At 33.2% G+C, this 22,331-nt stretch overlaps 1 protein-coding gene across 1 annotated transcript in view; it reads left to right on the top strand.

Moving 5' to 3' along the window:
* Positions 1-22,331, top strand: part of LOC144845129 (COMM domain-containing protein 4-like) — a 122,484-nt gene that overhangs the window by 82,747 nt on the left and 17,406 nt on the right. The window contains exons 3-5 of the mRNA XM_078702288.1: positions 890-955; positions 1,342-1,381; positions 18,218-18,337. Coding sequence (XP_078558414.1) covers positions 890-955; positions 1,342-1,381; positions 18,218-18,337 — 226 coding nt within the window. The remainder of the gene's footprint in view (positions 1-889; positions 956-1,341; positions 1,382-18,217; positions 18,338-22,331) is intronic.

Genomic DNA, 22,331 nt, shown 5'->3' with positions numbered 1-22,331 from the left:
TTTGTGTCATAAAAGGCATAACAGTATTTACGGACACTGTCTATGTTATATACAGTGTAGCATAGATGAAATTACGAGACCCATCTTTTAATCCAATTTTTAACACGTCATCAAAATGTAACATAAAGATAGCAATTTTAGAAGAAAATTATCTAAATAATTGTATTAATGAAAATTTGAAGAATTTTGGGTACGAACAAGTGAGTTACTCGCTATCATAAACGTGGTCAATTTTTCTGAAAAAGATGAAAATCTGACTTCTTGAATTCAACTGGCCATATAATGACGAAATGGGATAAGCATAAGCGCACTGTGCTCTATTAAATGGCATTAACTAGTACTAAAGCGAAAAAATTTGAGTGGCCATATGGTGACGTCAAAACATCCGGTTGATATAAATTTTACATGAATTGATATATACAACTCGGCTTTCATAAAAAAAATTTTAAAATGGATCATGAGGAGCTATAATTGAATAAAAATAGGTATATTTTTGCACAAATTTCCGTTAAATTACCCATTTTTTAGCACACAATTATAAAAGTTGAACATGCACGTGCGTTGTTATTTTGCAATCAAAGTTCATCAAAATTAATGTAATCTACTACAGAAGGTATGAAAAAAAAAAATCAATTGCAAAAACCATTTTTGTACGCTTTTTACGAACTGTGCGCACAAGTGTGTGCACAAAACGCAAATTATGCGTGTGATTAGACTCTGTCCCCCTTTGGGACTTTTATGGGTATAGCGTGGTATGCAGTTTCCATCTCTGTTTATGAATTTGATTTGAAATCACTCTGTTGCTAATTTTAATTTCCCTCATTTCATCTTAAAAGAAAATGTTCTTCTTTATTTATATATTTACAATTTTTTGTGCATTTTTTTTCAGACATCAGTTAAGATGAAGTTAATGTGTTCTCAAATTATAAAGGATATCATAGGTGAATCAATGGATGTAAGTTTGCTTTGTATAAATTTTTAGTTGAGGTTCTTCTAGATGGCAAATCAGCTTCATATTGGTAAAAAGAAACATTTTGGCACACATGGCTTGAACTGTTTTACTGACTCCAATAAACAAAGACAAATATTCCTACTGTATAACCAGTAAAGTGAAAGGTTTATTGAACACTTTATGGGGCTGTTTCAAAATTGCTCTGTGTAACAGGGTGCTCTGTGTTTAATGTTAATTTGTGTCTGTACAGTCCTGTCCTTTTTTGCAGAAAAAAAAGAAAAGAAGCCCATCTTGAAAAGAAGTCGAATCAGGAGTACTTAAAAAGGGCTTCTTTTCAAGGGTTTACATACATAACACAATATTTAAAATTGCCAACTTTTTTTTTACAGTATGAAAAGGTTTACAAGTTTACATCAGATGCTAAATATGGTGAGTCAATATTTGTCTTACAACAGATGCAGTATTATGTATACAGAAGTCTTCAATAAATCCACCACACTTTATTATTTTCTTGTCTTCATTATATTAAGCCGACAAAGTTATTAACTGGCATTAAAACAGTTGAAGTTTAATTTCACTTGCTCAGTCATGATTGATGACTGACCTCAACATACAGATAAACTTTATTCCATCCTTCACAGGAAATTGAAAGGTTCAAGAATACAATAATAATGAAATTGAGAAACAAAAACAAATTAAGACAAATTATCTCTCATTATAATATTGTATCCCAGTAGAAATAAACAAATGTTTATATCGGTTTGTGTGTGTCAGAGAGTCTAGCTCTGTTAAATAAATCTGTGGACAATAACAAGATTCAGGGGATGGGATGGATCTGCCACAACTTTAGCAATTTTCATTGTCACCCTCTCCTGGTAGACCATGTCAACCATCACCAACTAACCGCCCAATTCGGTTGGCCATCTTGTCCTATTCTAACGCATTGATTTTACACCGCTTTTTCGTACATCCCAATAAATTTCGTTTTTATATAATTTATAAGTTAAAATAACTATATAGTGAGGCATTTAATGAATAGACAAACTGCCTTATAAAATGTGACATGTTTCGAGAAACTATTCTCATCATCAGAACAGAAAACAACACCTAGAGTACTTATATACCAATAGGATAGGTTGTATGTAAATAAGGAAGTAATTAGCATGATAAAACAACAAGGAACGTAGGCAACAAACAATCATATGGCAAGCGTGACGCCTAAGTTATAGATTTGTTTGATCAAGGAAGGTTTACTCCATGTGATGTGGAGGGCTTCCTTGACCTTAAGTTTGAAAGCAGAATCTGCAGAATCCAGAACGGTGAAGCATTCCGCATTAGCGAGGGCCTTACACCGTTCTGAATCATGCAGATGTTGAAAACTGTAAAAAGCCTTGTAAATGGCCAACTCTTTGTATTTTTATTGTCTTGTTAAATAAAAGACGCACTTTATATTTCATCAAAACAATGTTTTTTTAAATTGTAATCAATATTATTGTAATAATATATTTTGTTATAGCTACAACGGCGTCCTTTATTTAGGTTTTTTCTTACCTAGACTCGGCCGCGCCCAGCCTCAACAAGTTCTTTCTAAGTTGTTATTCATGAGTTTCGCACCCGCAACATCGAGTGCATGACCATGTGTGTAACACGCACGTGTGTGGGCTAGCCTCGCTCGATCATTTCGAGAGGTCGCACGTTTTCACGGACAATTGTATTCGATTAGTATCTATGTATCTGAGAAGTGTGTACGCTAGGTCCATGCTGCTATAATCAACTGGAGAACATACATGTGGCCGCCAAGAAGGGCTTGTGCTGGGGGTACGGCGGTCGGCGATCGTGCGTATATATAACTATAAGTAAATACTATTCCAATCGTAAACGTTTACAAATGAAATTTTATCGGAGCACCTAAAACAGCTCCATAATGAACAAATCATATTTAGTGTAACATCACGCTAAAATGCCTTGAAAACTAGGCAGAAGCAGGTTGCTGTTACGTTAGTACACTGTAGCTAGGCCTAGCCTACTCAGGCCTAGCCAACGAGGTGACGATATGTACAATCTATGTGGTGAGGCATTTATGTTTGGTGTATAAGACGCACCCTTAATTTAGAGGTCAAATTTGCATGTCAAAAGTGCGACTTATACACCAAAATATACGGTACTACATAAGCTGTTGGTGTTTCTACATTAGCTGGAGGTTTTACTATATTAGCGTTGGACTGTTCTATATTAACGGTTGTTTCGACATTAGCTGGTGTTTTCTATATTAGCGGTTGTAACACATGCTTCAATATGTGAAGGATGATCTTTTTGAAAACTTTCATTGCGACTAAATGGGTCTGAGATCATTGTTACACTCTATCACAGATTTCTTTGGGATGGGGATTTTACATAATTTCTTCCATTCATTAGGTATAGATTGCATTTAAAAACACTGTAAATTTATGTATGTGTATCACGTGACATAGTTGCTAAGCACAAACATTTATTAGAATATTTGGGAGCAAGCCATCAAGCACATATGATTTGTTTTCTTTAGCTTTCTAAAGTGTGAACGAACAACATATTCATATGACTACTGTGTAATGATGAATTTGCTCTACCTCCAAATAATTCCTTAGTCTATCATACTACTTTTTTCTGTGTACTCGTCAAATCTGCTATATAATTTATTTAGTTGATTAGTGTATTTAGCGAGTTGTTAAATCAATGTATCAACTACGTAACCACCTCTGTTGTGTACCGCCATGACTGGATCTAAAAATAACATACCGGGATGCCAAATTTAAACAGTGTTTAGTTTCGGCAGCTGGTCAACCGCATCGAAGGATCGCGTCGTTGAAGTTTGAATTATTTACACCCATCCTTTACACAGAATGAATTTCGTAAATCACGGTTTGGCTCAGTGGCCATTGATATCAATGCTTAATATGTTCGAGTTTGAATCCGCGAAATATGTAAAAAAGTATCATGGCTTAAAGCAAAAAATCAAAACTAGACCACAATGTAATTTAATTACAAAAGCAGCAAATAGATAACAAATCTCCCACGCACAAAAAAATGCAAAATATCAAAACCATTAAAATTTAAAAAAAATGTAAATGAATAAAAATAAATTCAAGATTTTAACAATATGACCTCATCAAAGTGATATGAAGATAGAAATTTTGAGATGATTGTCTGTGGTAGAAAAGAAATGTGCGCTATTTTAAACGCGGTGAATTTTTACGAAAGAGATGAAAATCAGTGTTTTTAAATTCGACTGGCCACATGACATCCTCTAGACAAAATTGTTATATGAATTCATATTTACAATTCAACAGCTTTAATAATAAGTTTTAATCATATTTAATACTGTATAGCTGAATTTAAGTAACTCACATAATTTTATTTTTTTGAATATGATGACGTAATAAAAATTACAATTTTTGTAACACATGTGAAAGTGAATTTATTAGGAAAGAACATATTAAAATATAGGAGAAAATGGGGTAAGCAAAGTACGAGGCACTCTATTAAATGGGATTAACTAGTACAAAAGAGAAAAAAGTCCTATTTTAAAAACTCACCAGCTTCCATAATACATTAAATGGTCACCAGCTATCCTGAGGACCTATAACCGATTAAAAATAGGTATATTTTTGCACAAATCTGCATTAAATTGCCTATTTTGTAGCACACAATTATTAAAGTTTAACATGCATGTGCGTCATTATTTTACAATTAAAGTTCATCAAAATGAATGAAATCTACTACAGAAGGTATGAAAAACAAAAATCAATTGCAAAAACCATTTTTCTATGCTTTGTATGAACGGTGCGTGCACAAAATGCCTAAAAATGTAACATTTTGAAATGCTCAAAATGACCTGAAATGTACGCGAAATTGATTAATAAATTAATTTTTTCGCATTTTAAATTTTTAAATACATTTTGGTTTGGTTTGGTTTGTTTTATTTGCATCTCAAAATACATGACATGGTAAAATACATGATTACACAAAATCAAGTTAAAAAGTTATTCTACTAAAAATATATCATACATAATTATAAATCAATAAAAAAAATAATATAAATAGCAAAATGTACAAATAATAAAACAGCAAACAGAACAATAGATATTTTATATAGCTTCTATTAATATTATTATTATTATTTTTATCGTCATAATTATTATGTATGTAGTGCTTTGTCTTTTAGATGTTTCTTAACGTTTAATTTAAAAGAGTAGATTGTCGGGTTACTTTTAATTGGTTGGGGCAAAGCGTTCCAATCCTTGATAGACTTGTTTTTCTATTTCTAGTGTTATAGTTTGAATTTTAATTTGAAGTTTATGTTGATATTTCTTGGATATACCGACATACCACAATGAAGATGAATAATCAAAAAGACATTTGGTAGAAGTTTTCTACAATTAAAATTAAGATAATCAGATTGTCTGTAGAGAAACTTTAACCTAGTTTTTGCTTTCTCAACAACAGTTGAAGCAATGGTATCTCCAGATACATTATTGTCTAGTTCAACACCTAGATATTTTACTGACTGTTTTCCAAAAATAGAGTAATCCAAAGTTTCAATTTTAAATTCTATTGGTACCAAATAATTTACCCATATTACTCTAGTAGCTAGATCAACTTTCGTATGCACTTTGAGGTCCAGAGAATTTGACTTCAGAAATTGGTTTAGGATGGTCAAACAATCATTTTTGGCTTGGTTACACATTTTGAAAATGTGGCGAAAGGTCAAAAGGTCAGGGTGAAAGGTTATAACACCAATAGGTCCTTAAATCTCGACAACCACTGGTCACAGCAAGGTAATTTTGGTCTCAAACTGATCGGAAGGTATACATTTATATTCAGTCTAATGGGACATTTTAGTCAAAAATGACCGGAAATGCCATTTCTGACCTTTGACCCACTACACAGGGAATGTAGTATCTCTGTAAGTACTGGTCGTAGACACTTGGGTTATATGAACAAACACAAATAGGTACTTGTATCTTGGCAACCACTGGTCGCAGCAAGTCAATTTTAGTCTCAAAATGTTGAGAAGGCATGTATTCATATTCAGTCTAATAAGACATTTTAGTGAAAAATGATCAGAAATGCCATTTCTGACCTTTGACCCACATACCAGGGCATCTTGATATCTATGTAAGTACTGGTCGTAGAAACTTAAATTTGGTATCAAATTGTTGGAAATATACATATTTACATTCATTCTAACAGAACATTTGGTGAAAAGAAATACTATTAATTACTAATGTTTCAAACAAAAAACATACCTCTACACAACTTATTTTTATATAAATGTTATGCAATAACTGATGCTTTAAATGGTTTCATTATAGGAATTACAACAAATCCTTTTGTAATTGTACTTTTGCTTATAATAATGCTAGAAAATATTGTTGACCCCCGAGGACGATCAAACATTGATAGAAACGTCGAACTCAACAGTTCTTTTCAGAATGCTAGAAGTAACTTACCGTATTTATCCGAATAAACGCCTTGGGCATTTATTGTTCAGAGGGGTGTTTAGGGGGAGGGATGTTTATTCGGTGGAGGCATTTTTTGTTTGTTTTTGGTGTAATATGTTAAAAATATATGTATATCAAATAAATACACCCTAGATATAAAACAAGGCCATATAGATGGCTGCAGTCGCGTGCTCAAGTAAGTGTTTACCGACCGACCAACCAACCAACCAACCGACATAGTGAGCTGTAGAGTCGCGTTGCACGTGATTAAAGTACAACACAATTAATATTGTAATAAGAATAACTGGATTAAACCTCCTTCATCCAGGTACAAGTACAATCATGATATTGAAAAGGTATCGAAGACAACTATAATAGACCAATTCATTGTCATCATTCTGTATATAACACTGTTGTATAATATTTTTGAATGTCACCGACAAATTATACATATACACGTCTGTTCCCAGTGTACATAATAAAACAATATTTCTGGAGATTTATTATCAATACCACTAGAAACTTAGGTTTTTTTATTTTTTAAGTACTAAATGCATTGACAATTAAAGCATCAGAAGTGTATTTTAAAATCATGTTATAGATCATGATAAAATCATACTACAACACACTACAGTACACAATGGTGTTTTCAGGAAAGCTGGACATATTGTACAATAGTAATGAAACTATGTATTGGCATATATATGCAAAAGACAGTGTTGATTGTTGACAGATTGTAGTCACAAACAAACAGATGACAAATTGTGTAATCGTGTCTCAGGATAATGATGTGTCATTGCTTTATATCATTATACTGGCACCTGGAGAGGATTCGTTAAATGGAGCCTGTGACAGTGTCACTTTTATTCTAAAAGACAGAAACATTTTAAATAAACGCTCACCCCTCCCTTCGATTTAAACGCCCCGCCACACGCATATACACAACAAGGTCATATATATGGCTGCAGTCGCATGCTCAAATTTTAGTTAGTGTTTACCGACCAACCGACCGACATAGTGAGCTATAGAGTTGCGTTGCACGCGACTAATAATTGTATCACAACACATTTCAATGACCATCATCTACAATTTACCAAGCATTTACTCTATAGTTCACTATGTCGGTCGGTCGGTCCGGTATCACTATGCGTTTTATCGCTTTTCTGTACTTTTTGAACTGTTTTGATGTACAGAAAAGTTTTAAAGTACATTACTTTTTGAAAGTTCATTTTTTTCTGAGAGCACGCGACTTATGGCTGTTGGCCTTGTTGTATCACTTTTTGATAATAATTGTGCTGTATTTTTTTTTTCTGCTGTAGGTAGTATTTATTTGATTATACATGTTACCATATTATCTGTATTTTTAACTCATTTTGTACTTTTTGTGTCCTCTTTTAACTTTTTTATATAACATCTTGTTCTCTGTTTTATGTGATTTTATTCTTTTTTACTGTTAGTGCGACAATGTTTTTAGAGTGTGTACTTTCAGCCAAAGTTTCAAGCCATTTATGAGTTTGACAATAAAGTTTATTGAATTGAATTGGATTGAATGAATATTACACCAACAAAAAACCCTTCTGAACAATAAATGCCCGGGACCTTTATTAGGATGAATTCGGTAAGTTACATTAGCATTCTGAAAAGAATTCTGTTGGGCTCGACGTTTTTATCAAAATGTTTGATCATTCTCGGGGGTCAAAAATACTTTCTAGCATTAAGCAAAAATACAATTACAAACAGTAAAGGATTTGTTTTAAATCCTATAATGAAACAATTTAAAGCATAAGTTATTGCAAAACATTACTGTCCAAGGATAAGTTGTGTAGAGATATGTTATTTGTTTGAAACAATAACATTAGTAATTAATAGTATTTCTGGTCATCTTTTAACCAAATTTTCTATTAGAATGAATGTAAATATGTATATTTCGAACAATTTGATACCAAATTTAAGTTTCTACGACCAGTACTTACAGAGATATGAAGATGCCCTGTAAGAATAGGTTGTGTAGAGGTATGTTTTTTGTTTGAAACATTAGTAATTAATAGTATTTCTGATCATCTTTTCACCAAATTTTCTGTTAGAATGAATGTAAATATGTATATTTCCAACAATTTGATACCAAATTTAAGTTTCTACGACCAGTACTTACAGAGATATGAAGATGCCCTGGTATGTGGGTCAAAGGTCAGAAAGGGCATTTCTGATCATTTTTGACTAAAATGCCCTATTAGACTGAATATGAATGCATGCCTTCTGAACATTTTGAGACCAACATTGACTTGCTGCGACCAGTGGTTGCAAGATACAAGTAGCTATTTATATTTCTTCATATAACCCTTGACCCTGACTCTTTGACCTTTTGTAACATTTTTCAAAATGTGTAAAAAAATAACAAAATCTATATTTCGAACAGTTTAAGACCAAATTAAAGTGTCTACGACCAGTAGTTACGGAGATACATACATGCCCCGGGTTGTGGGTCAAAGGTCAGAAATGGCATTTCCGGTCATTTTTGACTAAAATGTTCCATTAGACTGAATATATATGTATACCTTCCGATCAATTTGAAACCAAAATTACCTTGCTCTGACTAGTGGTTGTCGAGATTTAAAGACATGTTGGTGTTTGGTCTTATAACCTTTTAACCTGACCTTTTGACCTTTCGCCACATTTTCAAAATGTGTAACCAAGCCAAAATTGATTGTTTGACCATCCTAAACCAATTTCTGAAGTCAAATTCTCTGGACCTCAAAGTGCATACGAAAGTTGATCTAGCTACTAGAGTAATATGGGTAAATTATTTGGTACCAATAGAATTTAAAATTGAAACTTTGGATTACTCTATTTTTGGAAAACAGTCAGTAAAATATCTAGGTGTTGAACTAGACAATAATGTATCTGGAGATACCATTGCTTCAACTGTTGTTGAGAAAGCAAAAACTAGGTTAAAGTTTCTCTACAGACAATCTGATTATCTTAATTTTAATTGTAGAAAACTTCTACCAAATGTCTTTTTGATTATTCAATTCAAATTCTCTGGACCTCAAAGTGCATACTAAAGTTGATCTAGCTACTAGAGTATATGCAATGATAGCTTATTTTCAATAAGCCAGTTATTACAACTATTTAAGTTAGTTGTTATTTATTTTTAATTATCAAAGGATCTTTATCAGCATAAATTAAGGTGCTGTCATCGGCACATAGCATAAGTTTACATCCAGAATCCACTCCGATAGATATGTCATTATTATATATATTAAACAAACAGCAGTGGACCCAGTATACTCCCCTGGGGAACACCACAATCAATTGATAGTTAATCAACTTGGCTTCTATCACTTAGATATGACTTAAACCATTGCAGTGAATCAACTCCAAATGCATCAAGCTTGTTAAATAGAATGTGATGATTAACGGTATCAAATGCTTTTTAAGTTCAAAAGCACCATCCCAGTAAGTTTGCCAAGTGACATTTGGGTTTTAATGAAGTCCAACAAATGAATCAGACACGTTTCAGTGGAATGGCCACTACGAAATCCGGACTGAAATTCATAAATTAATTTGTTTGATTCTACATATTTAACAAGCTGTTGGTGTATTGCCCTTTCAAGGATTTTCGAAACTACAGGCAGAACACTTACAGGCCGATAATTATTTATGTCAGTCCGACTGTTCTTTTTGAATAGTGGTTTTACTTTAGCAACTTTGAAATCATCTGGGACAATACCGTTACCATACTAGGTTGTTTAAAACCAAAGCTCCATCTTTTAAAAATCGAGCAGGAATATTTGGTTGCATTCAACCCATTAAGTTGATCTTCGATGAATTCGTCATCGATAGTACTAAGGAAGAACCTATTTGTAATTTTACCTTGGTAAAATGACTTAAACAATTCGCTCTGTGTACCGTACAAACTTCCTACAATTGGAAGCTTATTTACTAGGGCAGAGGCAACATTTGTAAAAAATCTAATAAAATGTTGAGCGATGGAAACATCTAAAAAACATATATTATCTTCAATATTCAAAGCTATTTTCCCAACGTCATTGGGTTTTTTAGAGTAACCTAGATTTTTTAGTTGCTTCCAAAGTTGTTTAGGGTCGGATTTATATTCCTCCCATTTATTCAATACAAAGTTAGCTTTAGTTTTTTTTATGTCTCTCTGGATGTTATTACGTAAAGTACATTTATGTTTATATAGTTCAGGATCTCTCGGATTTTGCTTGTTTAGTTTAGATATCAAATTATTGCATTCCTCTATTTTACTTAAGATATCGTGGGTCATCCAGTCTTCAGTTCTTTTTTTAATTCGAATATTTTTGTATGGTGCCACTTTATCTAAAATAGATTGAAGCATCGATTTAAATTTGTACCAGGCGTCATTTGCATCTGTAAAGTCCATTACGACCGACCAGTCACATTCGTTAAGTAAAAGGGAGAAGTTTTCCGGGTCATAGTTGCGCAAGGACCGAATCCTACAGAATTTGCTACCTGTGAATTGACTTCGTTTTTTCTTTCTAGTACAGAACGTTATAAAATGATCACTGATTCCAATTTTCATAACACCAGCTTGATATAAGTTAGTGTTACTGCAAAGAATATGATCGATAATAGTTTCCGTAGATTCCGTTCTTGTACGCGTGGCTTCTTTAATAATCTGACCAAGAGAATGTGTGTTCAAAAAATCTTGGTATTTCTTTAACATGCTGTTGTTTTTGTTCATATTGATATTCATATCCCCAAGGATGACCATCTCGTTATTATTTAGCACACCTGTCATAATCCTGTCCAAGTTATCTAAAAAACGTAACTTTCCCAGCAGTATTGGTTTTCGTTTTCGGCAATAAGACATTACACCACACAGCTTCAATGTCAGCGCAATCCATATCTTCGTGGATTGTAAAGGCAATATTATTATGAATGAAGATACAAACACCTCCGCCGGATCTGTTTCTGTCCCGTTGAATCACCGTGAATCCTCTAATCTCGATTTCAGCATCTAAGACTGATGCATCTAACCATGATTCGGATAGGCAAATCACAGAGGCTCTGGTTTTATTTGCTAGAATCCGAATTTGTGATATCTTAGAAAGCAGCAAACATGTATTCAGATGCAACATTATCAGACCCTTTTTATTAGCGAGTTTCGTATACTGATCGCTGTCGGTTTGTGGTCCTGGGTTTAACTCTACGTCACCACATCTGAGTATACATAATAATAACGTTCTGCCTAAGAGAATGTGAGGGTTCGCATGAAAATTGCCTTGCTTATTCGAATATTTCTTAGTTGCACAGAACGAATATGCGGACAACTGACCCAAACAATGTTAAAAATAAGGGAAATGCAAATAACATGGATGCTTCATTCCACTTTTTAGGCAGAGGGTGGGGCGTTTATTAGAAACAATATGGTAGGTACAGAAATATTGTTATGAGATTGTGTGTGGTGGTGATGGAGAGACGAGTTGAGGGTAAAAGGATAGCAGAGGTGGTTTGGCAGGACATGGTTAATTGAGGAGAAGACAAAATTACTTTGTTGGATGAGATTAATGTCATTGAGTTTCATAAGACGAAGATTCAAGAATAAATTTGATGTGTGGGACTGTGGTGGTGCTCCAGATATGATCCTTCTTGGAGAGATCGATAAAAATTTCTAATGAAAAATGGCGATTTTCAAAAGCATCAAAAATTGTATTCGTAAGATCAAAAAGAGTAGATGAGGTATTGTGTCGTTTTCTGAATCTGAATTGTCTATTGTGCAGTATGACCCCATTTACACTTCATTGACGATTTATTAACCGCCTCGAATTCGGCCCGACGTCGGCTTTCTTTTTAGCCCGCAATGTGTTTATACTTACCCAAAAAGCCGTACTATTGTGTTTACACTTGCTCTCGCGGAAGAGTGCTTGATGATACGATTTTGCTACATTCACGTCATATCCGCTCATGTGCGCTACCAGCCGTTTTAAAAAGTTAATATTATTAAGCGTTGTCGATCTACACTAGGCCTATCAAACTTGATCAAAAAAAGCATCAAATAACGGTATTTAATATGGATCAAAACAATTGTATTATTGCTTTGCTACTAATGTTTCGCATCTCGTTTTCTGAAGAATTCAGATTTATTGCCAGACTTATATATAGGGGTGACACGAGCAATCTTCATCTTGTCTGGGAACACACCCTTAGTATAGTTAGAACAAGATTAAAAATATGGGATAATGGAAAGGAGATGATGTCGGCCACATATTTGATGGGTTTTGACTTTAATTGACTGAAATTCGTTGATACTGAGGGATTTGCTGGGCAATAATTTTGATAATTTTAGCCTCATCAACTGATTTAAGGAAAAGTGAATTCATTGGTTGGGTTAGACATAAAGTCTTATAATGATTTGTTTGCATGGAGAATTTTGTTAGCAAGGGTGGGTCCAATTTCAACAGTGTTTGTTAAATGCATTACAAATTATGTTGGGACCTTTGGTCGTCTCTCAGTTATGATTAATAGAGATATTAGAATGTTTGTTTGTTGGAGTTTTTAAGTAGCAGGTTGATGGTTTTCCAGGTTGCCTTGATATTATTTTTACTTGGGGTACATAATAATAAAAATAATGTTTATACATATAAAAAGACAAAACTAACAGTTAAAGTCAACCAAAAACCCATTGGCTGACAGCAAATTTGGCTATAATTTTTTTATTCGAACAAATACTATAATTTCTAATCATTTTCCTAAAATAGCCCTTATGTACAGTAGCTGTACATATATTTATGTTGTGACCTTTAAAAATACAAATTTGGCTATTATTTTGTTTATTCGAACAAATACTGTAATTTCTAACCATTTTCCTAAAATAGCCCTTATGTAGCTGTACATATATTTGTATTGTGACCTTACTTTACCTTTTGTTTGTTCAGACCCATGGCATTAGATGTCAACGTTTCAAATTTCATTTTTTCTGCTCAATTTATGTTGGTCGCAGATCTCGAAAACGGCGATAGCAGTTATGTTGTAACTTGGCCAGCAGATGCACGTATATATGCCCTTTGCAAAAAAGCCGTATACGATCCGTATACGCTGAAAACGTATACCACGTATACGGATCGTATACGATTTCACTGTTTACATTATTTCCACTCTGTTGCTCCACAAAGAGTTGGCGTCGTATACGTTTAGCATACGTAACGTGTACGTTGTTTATTCATGATAAGAATATCGTATACAGGACGTATACGAATCATATACGAACAAACTAGGCCATTTTATAAATTATAATAGTAGTAATGAGTAGAATAGAGCTAAATAAAACATTTAAATTGTCATTACAACAAATACGTACGTAGGCTGGCTCTCTGGCCTAGCTAGCACCAGCCATTACTAGTCTAGTAGTATTATTAGTATAGTAGTAGTAGTAGTAGGAGCTAGGACATAAGACCATATTTATTTCTATTTATTAGATAGCCTAGGCTACCGATAAAATTCAAACAACGTTTTTCGCAAGTCAATAAAATACGCTAAACAGGTATACTACTACTAGGTAGGCCTAGAAAGGACAAGACAAGGGGCCATTTTCACGATGTTGTTTGCAGTTTTCCTTTATAAAATATGACAGAGGTCAGTAAGTTCAGCCGCCGACGACGACCGATCGTCGCTCGGTTGCCTACAGTTGCAACTCGTGGTCGACTCGGCTCTCTGGTGGCCAATCATGCATATCATCGGGTACGTCGCGTCGTTCGATCTTCTCAATTCGTCACACCACGTGCGAGCTTTGGGTGGTCAAATTACATCGTTTATGTTAAGCGATATTATTCCGCGACATGTGTTGTAGTATAGTGGAGATGGAGTAACAATACTTTGGCAAATAATGCGGAAGAGGAAAACCATGATCCAAAACAGAAGTGGGATGTGTTGATATGTACATTAACATTATATAATAATTATTATTTAACGATGAATACAATCGGATTTTGAATATGAAGTTGATCACTTCCGTAGAAAAAAATTAAAAAACAAAATTAGTGGTTATAGTAAATACAGTATATCGAATTTCTTTCAATTTTTTCCCGGTTAAGCGAACAGATTGAATTGCTTTCATTTATCTCAGCGGTATTTCTGCTTGGTGATTAAGAAATCATAAAACATGTCTTTAAAAAATAACCACCCTCAACTGTAAATAACAAATTAAATAAGTCTACTAAACATTGTTGATTTCCCATGGACCCAACAATACCCCAACTATTTCATTCATAATTGTTTATTTGTAACAGTTTATTTGAAATCCTTGTCCTTTCTTTTCAATTGTGTGATAATTAAATTAGATTGTACATGCTGATGCTGTATATTATGTAAAAAGATGAGTCATGTTTATCAGATTCTTGAAAAAGATCAAAAATGTGTTCTAGTTATATCTTTATTTGGAGTTAGACACGTACTACATTCATTAAAATGATAAACAAATATCCAGCAGCCGTGTGTACAGAGGGGCACAACAAAACTATTAGCTACTAATATTGTACACAATTTATTACATACAATAGTAAAACGTCTATACGTCAATACGTAGTTACGAAGCGGTATCCTCGCAACTAGGCTCATAGTTGTTTACCACTCCAACATATGATATGAATAAAGCCTATCTTATTAAGTATCTCGCGCCCGCGCATATACAACAAAAAGTTACAAAGGTTCACATATTTATATTAACGATTTTTTTTTAATTTACGAATTAAATAAATAAAAATATAATTAAATACCGCTTGGCCTATCAGCGTTTACCAGGGAGATGTAAAATAAGTATTTAACATTTATCTGGTTTTACTACGTTCGCGTACAATTTATCATTTGGATTTTTTAAGTTACAGTATATTTAATATACTGCGGGCCCAATTTAAAAGTTATTTATATATTTCCAAGTACATTATTATTAATTAAAGCACTTTCAAATTAATAACAGCACATTTTGTATGATTCACTTATTAATGGAACGTACCAAAGTAGGTTATGTTAAATTGTATTCATCAGTGACAACTCTAGGGAATTTACAGCAATTAGTTCTGATGCCTAAAATAGTAAAATGCTTTAAAACGTCGGAGCTTCTTTTTTCGTATTTTTGGCTGTTGAATGTTTTGTTGGCACCCCCTAACTTTGCAACGATGATATCCATAATGCATCGTATTTCCATTTCACCGTTGTTGATTTACTACTAGCTAGAGTAGGTTATTAAAATAAAACAATATAACCAAATCTAATATATAGGGGAAAGCTAGCTAGCTTATTTTCACAATGAGTGTACCACAGACTCTTTTCCTTGGCGTATTTTTCCCAGGCCTAGTTACTCTTAGTTTACTAGAGCTGCTGCAGTAGCTAGTTACTGCATGTTCGATCTATACAATTACAATATGCCTATAGCCTAGCTAGCTAGAAGTCATCGAATTTACTATCTACTTTGGCCCACTGTAACTAGGCCTACATCCCATTTTTTTTTTTTTATGGCGAGTTAAAACCCGTAGCAAAAAAATCCTGTTGGACAACAACACATGATTGAAAATGAATGAAATCTGATCCATCCATGTGATGCATGTATGCATGCAGCACACACAACACAGGCACGTTTTGGGCGAATTTATTTGGATCATTCCATATATATAATAGGGAGCCACATGTATTCTACATTTTTGTTACATCGTAATTTATGGATTTTACTTACTCGTTTTATTTTATTTATTTATTTCCAAGTACATTATAATTAATTAAATCACTTTCAAATTAATAACAGCACATTTTGTATGATTCACTTATTAATGGAACGTACCAAAGGTAAAGAAATAGCAGAGGGGATAAACAAGACGGAACAGCCTGGGTGGGTTTTTATGCTTGATAGAAAAATAACGTCTTGTAAAATACAGCACCAATTTTTTTCATTAGCGAAAAATATGAACTAAATCATCATAGGGAATTTAATGTACATATACCGACTGAAAAAAAAACAAACAAATTGTACACGAATTACTGCAGTCAAGATGCTCCTGCCATCGTAACGTATGCTATCGTCGTCTTGTAAAAAGAGGGACAGTCCCTTTTCGCTTGGTAATATGATGCAGTTTGTATACGTACACGCGTCGTATCGTATACGGATCGTATACGGATTGTATACGGATCGTATAATTAGAAAATTGTTTATAAATGATCGTATACGGTTCGTATATGTTTATTATGCGGGCAGGAACTTCCGAATTGGCGTATACGTTTCGTATACGAAATGGACTTCCTATACGAAACATATACGAAACGTATGTAAATCGTATACGTTCGTATACGGCTTTTTTGCAAAGGGTGTAGTTGTGCAACAAACTTTGGTTTAATGAAAATATGGTCACGTAGCGTAACTACGCGTGTTTTCAAATGAAACTTGGACATTATTAGTATTAAGGTTCCAGGCATCTGCTCAGGCAGTGCCTTTCTGTTTAGTATTAAGGTTACCCTGCTGTTTAGTATTAAGGTTCCAGGCATCTGCTCAGGCAGTGCCTTCTGTTTAGTATTAAGGTTACAGGTAGCTGCTCAGGCAGTGCCTTTCTGTTTAGTATTAAAGTTTACAGGCATCCGCTCAGGCAGTGCCTTCTGTTTTCAGCATTTAAAGTTCTCGCCATCTGCTCAGGCAGTGTTTTCTGCATTACTGTAAGTGTATTATAACAATTTCTTAATAAGAATATGGTACGGCATCTGCCCTGGCAGTGTATTCTATCCTGCATCATACCAGTTCGTCGAGCGGGGCCTACTGTTTTGGTTCAAATACATCTGTTCATGTTTTCTTTTGGAAGAGTGAACATTCTTGCGTCCACCCTGCATTTACATGGGCTGCTCTCGGCGGTGTTTCACACCTGCCATGGGCTTTTTCCTGAGCATCCATGTTATATTAGAAAAATAAAATCTGCGTCTAACTTTAATTATACATAAACACAATCACATGCAGGTTACACGTTTATTCGAAATGTTCAAAATGGTCTAAAACGTCTCCAAATGCTCTTGATTGTTCTGTATACCTTTTATGATAAATTCCTTTAATTTTGGATGAATGTAAAATAATGACAACGCAAATTTGGGTAAAATTATGCCTATTTTAAATCGATTATAGCTCTCCAGGATGGCTGGTGACCCCCTATTTTTTTCACTAATATTATAAAGGGTAATGAGTTGTAGATATGAATTCATGTGAAATTTAGACCGTAAGTATATTATGAAGTCATATGGCCATCTGAATTTTAAAAATTGGATTTTTATCTCTTTCGGCACAGTTTGTCACATTCAATAGAGCGCATACCGCGTAAACGTTATCAATTGTCTTCCAATTTTCAATAATGTTATTACTTAAAACATTCTCGTTCAGACACATGAACTTTATTTTTAATTTGAAAATGTCATCATATTCAAACAATTAAATAAACTAGCTATAAACAACTAGCCGTCAACTAAACCGTTTACAATACCAATACAGTCAACTGTTGACGCTTGTTGAATGATTTTGATCGATGTTGTGGTGCAGCTTACTGTAGGCTAAGCCTAATAAATAGCATCTGTATGTTACGATGCGTTGCGCGATAGCCTTACTCGACGAGTTCAAATCTAGTTTTAATTATGATTATATTTGACCTCATATTACCATTTGTGAGGTAGAATTTTTTAGGACGTTTTCCTGTGATTATTTGGACTCAGTAGAAGGAATATTATGTATTTATAAGCAGTGACAATAGACAAAATCTGTGTGTTTAATAATATTTTTTTTCAGATACCAGTGATATAAAAGCAGCAATAGCTTCCCTTGGCTTCATATTGAAATGTGCGATCAGGTACGATGTTGATGCTGATTCCTTGTCTAATGAATTACAACAGCTTGGTCTTCCAAAAGGTAAGGAACATAATTCATACCTATAGTAAATCTTTTCTTAGGTGATTCACCTTTCTTCCTATTTATTCTGTATGTTTCATAATTATGCTATGTAATAATGACTTTGACCCTTTTTGGTTCCTATTTGAAGAGAAACTATTCCAATAATTGCTTATGTTCTACATACATACTTTGTACATACTCAGTTCATTTTTTGTGTTTTTGATTCATCACATGTTCACTTACACAAGCATTGGCGGATCTAGGATCTGACGAGGGGGGTGGCAAACGAGGTGAGTAGCACCGAATGGGGTTGTGTTTGGGAGGGGGCTAGAGCAACTGTTTCCATCACATTTAATAACAAATGTTTCATAATGTAAATTTAAATAAATCCTTCCTAAATACTATACAGATCTTTTTCGACGAACTAATAATAAACTTTGATCGAAAAACACTTTAAGAGCCATTGTCTGTAAGAATCAAAGAAATATCAAAAATAGTGGCAGACTCAAAAAAATGGATTTCTTTCAAATTTTGCACATGGCTATATATGTGTTGAGAGAAATCAAATATGAAGTATTTTTTATTTCACACATATATTTCCATGGCAACGGCCAAATTTGTGTTTTTGACAAATTTTGTCCTTTTTTAAGGTTTTTTAAAATGGATATTGGTACTACTTTGATGAACGATATTTTTGTTTTGCTCATTTAATTATAAAAAATAATTAGTGTATGCATAATAACAATGCATTGTGTACCTGTTTCATATTTTTTTTTTATTTTTGATTTCATACTTTGGGAGATACCATTTATTTAAAAAGGGGTGTTTTTCATTTTTTTTTAATTGTTAAATGCAACTAAACTTTACTTCACCATAACGCCCAAAGTGGTGTTTTTTTTTAGCTGATTTATTACAAATAGGTAGTTCTAATGTTTAATAAGTGATTTCTAAAATAAAATACTGGGGTATTTTAAAAATCTACAAGCAGTGTTGCGAGAAACATAGGCATTTTTATAAAAAAAAAACATGGTATATTAGTAAAAACATTTTATTTTCTTCGATTATCTGATTTGAAACTCATTGGTCAGAAAAATTCTTAATGTTTTATATAGTTCTAGTTTGTGTTGTGAGAAAAAAAACCAATATTTTTAATTATAGATTCTGTAATTCCCAGTTTTAATGTCATTTTATAGGTTTATCCTCTGGAAATTTGAATAAATTATCATATCGTTGTAAATTTTTTTTTTCTTTGCAACAGATTACTCCTCTCTTATTTTGAAGCTCCTCTTTCATTTTTTTACTTCTTTTATTTGCTAACCTAAACAGATCCACATGCCCATCCACCACCACTTCCGACTACACATCCCCCCCCCCCCCTCTTACCCCGACAATAACCACAAAAAGATAAACTGCAACACTTTGGTCGATCATCCACTATAGAGTGTCAAATTCATGCATTCAAGTACAACCCACACTGCCGCTACCATCGCCCCAACCAATAGACCGATTCAAACTCCTCCATCCCACCCCTCCCCCTTTCTCCAAGCCCCCACCCACCCCAAGTTAAAAATTGCAATGCAAAAGATAGGACATAAAGTTAAGTTTTTAGACCCTCGTCTCAAACCCCCTAACTTTTTAAAACTCCTGGATCTACCACTTTCCCCTCCCCAAAATTGAACCAATCAAAAGTCAATGATATACTCATATATGTTAATGCTACATAACAAATATTGAAGCCCTGATGTGAAATTTCATTTCATTTAAGGTCAGCATGTAAAATATCACACTTTATATTAAATATTGGTTTTAAATTCTATAGTTTTTTTACTGTGATGGTTGGATTCAGTAGTAATTATTAATTAATAATTATCTGATAATTATTTAATTTCCCTTAGTTATGCATAGCAACAATTACTATGGTAACTAAAATTGAGATATTCTTTAGATTTGTCATACTTATCTTATACAAATTTAAATTTGTGCCTTATTAGCATTTTCAAATTACCATTTCACAAGGTCATATTCGTAAGGATTCTGTGATTATTTTTATTCATGAAAACCCCATATTTTATTTACGACCACCTCCCTTAACGAACGCACTTTGAAAAGCCTGTTTGTTCTATCTAATTAGTGCATTTGGTACCTACCGTAAGCGGCCACCTCCTGTAAGCAGCTGCGGGCACCTTTTTATACTAAAAATGAGATTTTTTGTATGATAAATGACCTCCCGTAAAGCGGCCACCCGAAAAATGTGATACTTATTGCATGGACCTATGAATTAGAGGTCCATGTTTATTGTATTTATTTATATATTAGCTTTATTTCGAAGTGGTTTTAAAAACATTACTGTGAAGAGATGAAAAAACTACACAGATTTTGACCGACCATTTTTCATATGTTAAAAGCTTATAAAATTTGTCTGAAAATGCTAAAAAAACTAAACCACCTGATTATAAATAATAATACAATTAGCTGGAAAATTGAGAGGCTCGTTTCGTTAAGAATATCGTGCATAGCCATAATACGTGATTTTGGCCCTTTATCGGCAGACCACTTTTCCAGGTCCCGAGGGTGGCCACTTACACTGTATTTTAAAAAACAATTATCCTTAGTTACGCATAGAAACAGGTTCTAAGATAACATAAATAATACATTTTGACATAATTTGACCCAACAAATGACCCTTTCACAAGATCAGACATTTTCTGGGATTCAGTAGATAGGTAAATTTGGAGAGAAAGTAGTAGCTATGTAATCAATTTTTTGTAGTCATGAAACCCCATATTAAAAATATTGTACTTAGTTACGTATAGAAACAGTTGCTACAATACACTGTAGGTAAAATGTTGATGTCATTTGACCTTAATATGTAAAATGTAAATTTAAAAAAACCCATATTTTAAAAATATTTTCGCATAGAAACAGTTACTATGGTAAAATGTTGACCTCATTTGACCTAAAAATGAATGAATTTACAAGGTCATGTTTGTCATCACTTTAAGATTATTAGAATGCAGTAGAAGTAAAATTGAGAAAAATTACAAATGCAATAAATTCTTTGTATTCATAAAAACGCCATTTTTTTCGATTTTTTTTAAAATTACTTTCCTTAGTTACACATAGAAATGGTTGCTAAGGTAACAATAGAGGTAAAAAATGAAAATTGTTGAGAATTTTTTATGAACTATCTTGTAAATTTTGATCAAACATTAATAGTTGTAGTAAAGTAAGGACCTGTCCTGTTTTGCATTCTGTCCCCTTTTGACCTCAAATGACCTTTGACCTTTACAAGGTCAGATTTTTTGCAAGGTCTTTCTGTATCTCTTTACACAAAATAGATGTAAAAATTTATAAAAACCATTGACGCAATTATTTCAAAGTTTAACGTTATTTTCCATCAACTAAATACAGTATTTCAATGCAAAATACTGTTTTTCTGGCAATTAATTGAAATAAACCTGGCAACACATTCTCCTATTTTATCTAAACTATTCGTATGACTCTAGTAGCATTATGACAAGCCACATATACATTTTATTATTGTATTAGCCATATTTAAATTGTGTTTCATGTGTTTTGTTTGTTGATATTTTGTTTGTATTTTTTTGTATTTTTCGTATTTTCCTGGCAACACAAAACCTATGTACGAAATTTACCCCAGTATTTTTTTCGTGATTATTGTTGACAAACCTATTGACTATCAAATTACAAAAGTTCATTGATATAAAAACACCACTTTGGAAGTTATAGGTACGTTTATGAGGTATACTTTTATAAAAAAAATTTTTTTTTAAAACACCCCTTTTTAAAATAATGGTATCAACCAAACTCCATTTTGTAAATTTTTTTTTTCTACATTAAATGAAACTCAATACATGTTGTTTACACTGCTATAAACAAAAACTGTATACTGTAAGTATTTTTGGTTAAAATGAGTATACAAGTTTGTACTTTTTTACTATAGAAAATCTGTGAAAAATGGCAAAAACATCAAAATTTGAATAATTGACCG

This window comes from Antedon bifida, chromosome 1 (assembly GCF_963402885.1).
Source record: "Antedon bifida chromosome 1, ecAntBifi1.1, whole genome shotgun sequence".
Taxonomy (NCBI): domain Eukaryota; kingdom Metazoa; phylum Echinodermata; class Crinoidea; order Comatulida; family Antedonidae; genus Antedon; species Antedon bifida.
The sequence above is the reverse complement of the archived record's forward strand: the minus strand, read 5'-3'. Positions and strand labels throughout refer to the sequence as shown.